This window comes from Stegastes partitus, unplaced genomic scaffold, assembly GCF_000690725.1.
Source record: "Stegastes partitus isolate 25-593 unplaced genomic scaffold, Stegastes_partitus-1.0.2 Scaffold361, whole genome shotgun sequence".
Lineage (NCBI taxonomy): Eukaryota > Metazoa > Chordata > Actinopteri > Pomacentridae > Stegastes > Stegastes partitus.
Genome location: NW_007578092.1, coordinates 250,594 through 256,217, shown reverse-complemented (window position 1 = coordinate 256,217; position 5,624 = coordinate 250,594). Strand labels below are relative to the sequence as shown.

The 5,624-nt window shown below is 43.5% G+C and overlaps 1 protein-coding gene across 2 annotated transcripts in view; it reads right to left on the bottom strand.

Moving 5' to 3' along the window:
- Nucleotides 1-356: 356 nt before the first annotated feature.
- Nucleotides 357-5,624, bottom strand: part of irx3a (iroquois homeobox 3a) — an 18,182-nt gene continuing 12,914 nt past the window's right edge. The window contains exons 2-3 of one of the 2 annotated variants that reach the window (XM_008284486.1): nucleotides 2,713-3,124; nucleotides 357-2,083 (exon numbers count right to left, since the gene is read on the bottom strand). In XM_008284486.1, the coding sequence (XP_008282708.1) occupies nucleotides 1,025-2,083; nucleotides 2,713-2,931 (1,278 nt within the window). In that variant the 5' untranslated portion in view covers nucleotides 2,932-3,124 and the 3' untranslated portion in view covers nucleotides 357-1,024. Of the gene's footprint in view, nucleotides 2,084-2,712; nucleotides 3,221-5,624 lie in introns of those variants that run through there. The other variant, XM_008284484.1, reaches the window with a different exon arrangement.

Below are 5,624 nucleotides of genomic sequence, written 5' to 3'. Positions count from 1 at the left end.
GGAGAAGAGAAGAGAGCCCGAAAGAACCAGCGCTGCTTCTAGTTGGTTCTGAGGCCTGAAAAAAATACACAGAGGTGAAAGAAAAAATAAAAAAAAGAGTTGGGAGGGGAGAAAAAAAAAACACTAATAATAGCCTCGTGAAGAGCAAAAACACAAAGTGATATAAAAGTGACAATTGCCTTTCAAATAATAAAAAAAAAAAAACCGAGCCTGAAGTGAATTTGCATTGAGCTCATTTGCATGACCAAAAACAAGTAACATAGGCCTTGACGAAATAACACAAGCGCACACACACGCAGGGATGAAAAATCAATCTTGGAATCAAAGCTAATTTTGGGTAAATATGGCGTTTTAAAAAAAAAAAAAAAGAAAATGTGATATGGCATCAAAATGAAAAAATTCCCAAATGTCATTAACTGACAGCCTCACTGTCTTTGAAGTGGCTGTTTTTTAACAACTTTTTTTTTCTCTTTTCTTTCTTCTCTGCATCCAAGGCACTAGATCTCTCAGAAACTGCGGCAAAGAAAATTAAAATGCGTTAATTGAACTTCCCAATGATCAGAGCTCATCCTGGGGTTTCAGTGAATTTAGTTTTGGGAGCTTTTTTTAGGGCTTCATGTAAACCATTAAATGCAAACATATGGACCTTAATATAATATGGATGGAACAGGAGGGAATTTAGGAACTGTTTTCACCCAATTTAACATTTGATTTATTTTTTTAAAGCTCTCTAATGGGATTTTTTTTTTTAGAATCCTCCTGGACTTTTTTTTTTTTTTTTCCAAAGCACACACACACACACATCACACACACTGGATCCTGTCAGCTATAACATGGTAACACTGTTCATCTGTGTGGCCTCAAGAGAGAGAGAGAGAGAAAAACAAATCCATGAACAGGCAGAGAAGGCAAAAGGAGGCTCTAAAATAAAAGAAATGAATGACGGGCAATGGACTAGTGTCTTTGTTTTTTTTTTTTTTTGTTTTTTTGTTGTTGTTTTTGTAGTTATTTATACATGCGCGTCTCAGTGTCGGGGACATGTACCTGTGACTGGAGTCTCTGAACTATGACTCTTGTCCTCCGTTTGCCTGCTGCTGTAGAGGGCCAGGCCGGTGGCGGTGGCCTGGTTCGCCAGTCCCAGATAATGATTAGAGTTCAGTAAAGCCAGCTGGTGCGCCGAAAAGGCTCGGTTCGTCCAGTTCTGGATTTTCCCAACGGGACACGAAGAGATGAGTCTGTGAGGAGCGATTATGGTCTGGGCGGCGGGCCCTGCCGAGTTGCTGCCGTTCATTTGCGGCGATTTGCGCGGATTGTCAGGGGCCGTGGCTGTCTCTGCCAAAGACCAGATCTTTGGCTTCTGGGCTGGGGCAGGGTTGTTCTCTGAGGGCGGCGAGCTCACGGACACCGGGTTCAGTTTGAGCTGCTCCCCGTTTGGCTGGGACGCTTTGATGTCCAAAGGAGAGTGGTGGTGGTGGTGGTGGTGGTGGTGACTGTGGAAGTGCTCTGCTCTCTCTTTGCCCTCCTTCCCCACAGCCTTTAGAAACCTCTGGTCGGGCCCTTGTAAATCCTCATAGCCGTCAGAAATCTCAGAGTCACTCCTCCCGTCGAGTTTAATATCTGAATGCAGGTCGTCCTGGTCGTCCAAGTCGTCCTTGTTCTCAATATTTTCCGTGTCGATGTTCTCCAAGTCGATCTCCTCCTCGTCCTCCCTCTTGTCCCCCTCCTCCCCCTCGTGATCGCTGGTGTAAACATTCCCCTCTTCGTCGGTGCGGTTCCGAGGGGCCCAGGTCATCTTGTTCTCCTTCTTTAGCCTCCTCCTGGCGTTGGCGAACCAGGTGGACACCTGGGTGAGCGTCATTTTGGTGATGATGGCCAGCATGATCTTCTCGCCCTTGGTTGGGTAGGGGTTCTTGCGGTGCTCGCTGAGCCAGGCCTTCAGGGTGCTGGTGCTCTCCCTGGTGGCGTTTTTGGGTCTGGACGGGTCACCGAACTGATATTGGCCATATGGGTAAAAAGCAGGGTGATGGTGGGCAAACCCTGGGTGCTGGACACCGGGACTGTCTTTCAGTTCATACTGAGCACCCTGCAAAGACAAAGAGTCAGAGAGTCAGAGGGATTTATTAGATTTAACAAAGTGAAACCTTCAAATACTTTATGTGGAGTTCCTCTTTTGGAAAAATATAATAATACCCCACAGTCTGACGTGTGGATTTACAGAAATAAAACAGCAGAGAGATTCTTTTAAAGGTGTAAACAAACAAAAAAAATGTTGAAGTGTTTTTGTCACAGCTCTAAATCATCCTCTAAACCTCACAGCTGAATGAAAAATGTAACCCTTTTAAATTCATTTAAGCAACTTTTAAGGGAACAATCATTCACTTTTACGCAATATTCTCCATTTAGCCCATACCTGTAAACCTCCCACAGCACGTTGCATCATTTTATTAACACGTTGCTGTCAGTCTCTTGAAATTACGTACCAACAATAAGCCTAAAGCTCGGTGTGTTAATAAGTCACTTTTTAACCACTTTTAACTAAATTTCACAACTACGAAGTTCACCACGGCGCCCTGAAAGTTGGTGCGTAAATTGTGCCAATAAAGTTCTCCTACAGGCATGTGCGCTTTATTTCTTTAGTGAGAGAGAGAGAGAGAGGGAGAGAGAGAGGGGAAAAGTTAAGAACAAGTTAGGAGACAAAAAAGTGCGACTCACCAATTGATTGAAAATTGATATATCGTTAGAGTAGGGGAGAAACGCTCCATAGCCCTGCGCTGCTGCGGCGAAAGGAGATCCATACATAGTGGAGAGGACGTTGGAAAGTGCGCCGGACGGACTGAGCTCTGTCCCGGCTCGGGCATTGCTGGCGATCCCCTGGCGCTCCGGCGGGTATATCGGTCGGATGTACTGATATCCCAGCTGAGGGAAAGACATGGCGGTAGGAAAAGGGGGAAAAAGTCTGCTGCAGTCTCACAAAGCAAGGGAATTGCCTCGATATCCACTTTTACAGTGTGAGCATGTGAGCAACAAAAGGTGCAAGCAAGGGAAGTCTATATTTCCTCGGGAACAGCCAGTGTAAACGATCCGGTTGCGCCCCTTATTTCTTCCTCTTCTTCTCCTTTCCACCCTCACTTCCCTATTGATCTGGATGGACTAAGGTCAGGTCCTTACAGATTGCTTTAGATTATTGGGACTCCCTTGCTCAGATTGACATTTCTAGTCGTTTAGAAGCCCCTCCTATTTCTCAAATCTCACCCCTCTCATACAAACCACACACCAAACAGCGCTCTCTCTCTCTCTCTTTCTCCCTCCCTCCTCTCTCTCTCTCTCTCTCTCTCTCTCTCTCTCTCTCTCGGATAAGTGCACTGACGTCGCGAGCTCTTATTTGAATGGGGTTTCAAATCTCATTTTATGGCTCGCCAATCTATTTCATTTGTTATTTGTTCGCGTCTGTGCCGCCACTATTTTTTTTTTTTTGTGTTAACGCACAAAATTTCGGCCACACGGACAACAGCAAGCATTCTGGTGGTTAACTTTTTTGGTGTGTTTGTTTCTTTTTAATGCACAAATAGAGGAAAGTTTTCTTAGTTCGACCTCAACTTGGAGACTCGGACAACAGAGAGGGTAAAAGCGGTGCGTAAAAGTTCAGTTTAAAACCACTTAAAGCCAGTTTTCCCTCTTTTTTTTTTAGTCAATAAAAAAAGAGTTCACACACTACTTTTAATCGGACTTCTATCTACATTTTTAAAAAACTAAAAATAAAAAAATATAAATCAAAAGCAGGGGAAAAGAAGACAACCTATAATAATGAGTGTGTTTGGAACCACTGAATGACTCACAGGTTAGTTTTTTACGCACAGCTTTTTTTTTTTCTTGCTTTATTTATCACTTCATCGCTGGGGTGCAAGCTGTGTTTTCTGACACTGGTCCTGAGGTGTTAAGGAAAAAAATCGGAGTGAAGTCATTCTTTTAATTTGAGACATCAAACGGGTCGCATGTAGCCACTTGACATCAAAGAGAGAGCTGCTGATGGGCACATTACGCTGGTAATGAACGACTAAGTGTAAAGTAACAACAGTGATAAGCAATAAACATTTTTAGTGGATTGGGCTGGAGAGATGTTTATTCTGGGAAACGACGCTCAGATTTCAACAAGCAAGAAGGAAATAAAGTAGGAAAAACTAACATGAGGAAAATAAATCAATATTCTGTAATATTAATAATAAAAATAACACACTTTTTAATTATAAGATATGAATAAATGCGTTATTGTGGTAAACAAATTAAGTAGAAAATTTTAAATAAACACCCTTAATCCACAACAAAACGATCATCTTGCACAGGCTGCACCTTCAAGAAATCCATTTGATAATTTTTTCCCCCCTTTACTACAACCTGATGTTTCTTGTAAATAATGCGGATTAAAAACAAAAAACAAGGGAGTCTGAATTGAAATTCCACGAATCAATATATAAAAGTGTGTAGGGGGACAACCATAATCGCATTTTCAACCCGACTTTGTACCAGCATCTGTTTTGTTAATCGTTTGCAAAACAACCCCCTAGAAGTTGAATGATTATTTATTTGAGTTTGGTTTTAAGTCTTGACGCGTTATTGACAGCGAGATGAAAATCCCCATCAATCTCAGTTCAGTTTTGATAATAATGCGATCCGGGTTTCCAAGAACTCTGAACTTGTTTAAACCTTTAATCTTCTTTTGAAGCAGATAGTTATCATTGTCTGGGAGGGATAATAGCAGCTATAATTTCTTATATGGAGCTACCCATAAGGATACGCCTTGTTTCTGTAAAACTCTGTCCTGGATCTGTGTGTGTTCTTCGCCGACATCCACCCCAACCCGGATTATGGGGTTATTAATTACAGCGGCTTGCTGGTGCCATCCGACCGGAATGGTAATCACTACATAGCAGTCAATAGCACGCTCACACTTAACACACACACACACACACTCATGCGTGCGCGCACACACACACACATCAGATCGACCTGCAAGCTGAAGGGGGTCCAGACAGTGAAGGGTGCGTAAAGATAAGTGGATGCTGACATTTAGATACACAGCAGCATAATAGGAAGAGTAAGGTGAAGTTTAAGAAGGATAAAAAAAAAAAAAAAAAATCAAACATCATACTGGAGAAGGAGGAAATGTGTGTGTGTGAGAGAGAGAGAGAGGGGCAGAGAGACAACGTGGCTGGGACCGTAACAGCGCAAAGTGAGAGTATAAATCTGGGAGTCCAGCGAGGTGTCTGCCTGCTTGGTGTCCGCTAAGCAGCGCCCCGAGTCCGGATGGACACGTGTCTCATCCCCGGGACCACGTATAGCTTGGACGCCCTCCCCTTCCCCCTCCTCCCCTACACCCCCCTCTCTCTCTTTTTCTCTCTCTCTCTCTCTCCCCTCCCGCTCCACCCACGCCGAGAACTGTGTCTGATTTATTGCCTCCAATCAAACACACCACGCACTAACCTAACACTTTCACACCGACCCGGGAAACTGGCGCAGCCATAAAAGCATTAAGATGCTGCTGCTGCGCCCCTCTCTCCTTAAAGAGAGTCTCGGTAAACAGTAAACTAACCTCTGCTTGACTTCCGTATGAACAAACAAACAAACAA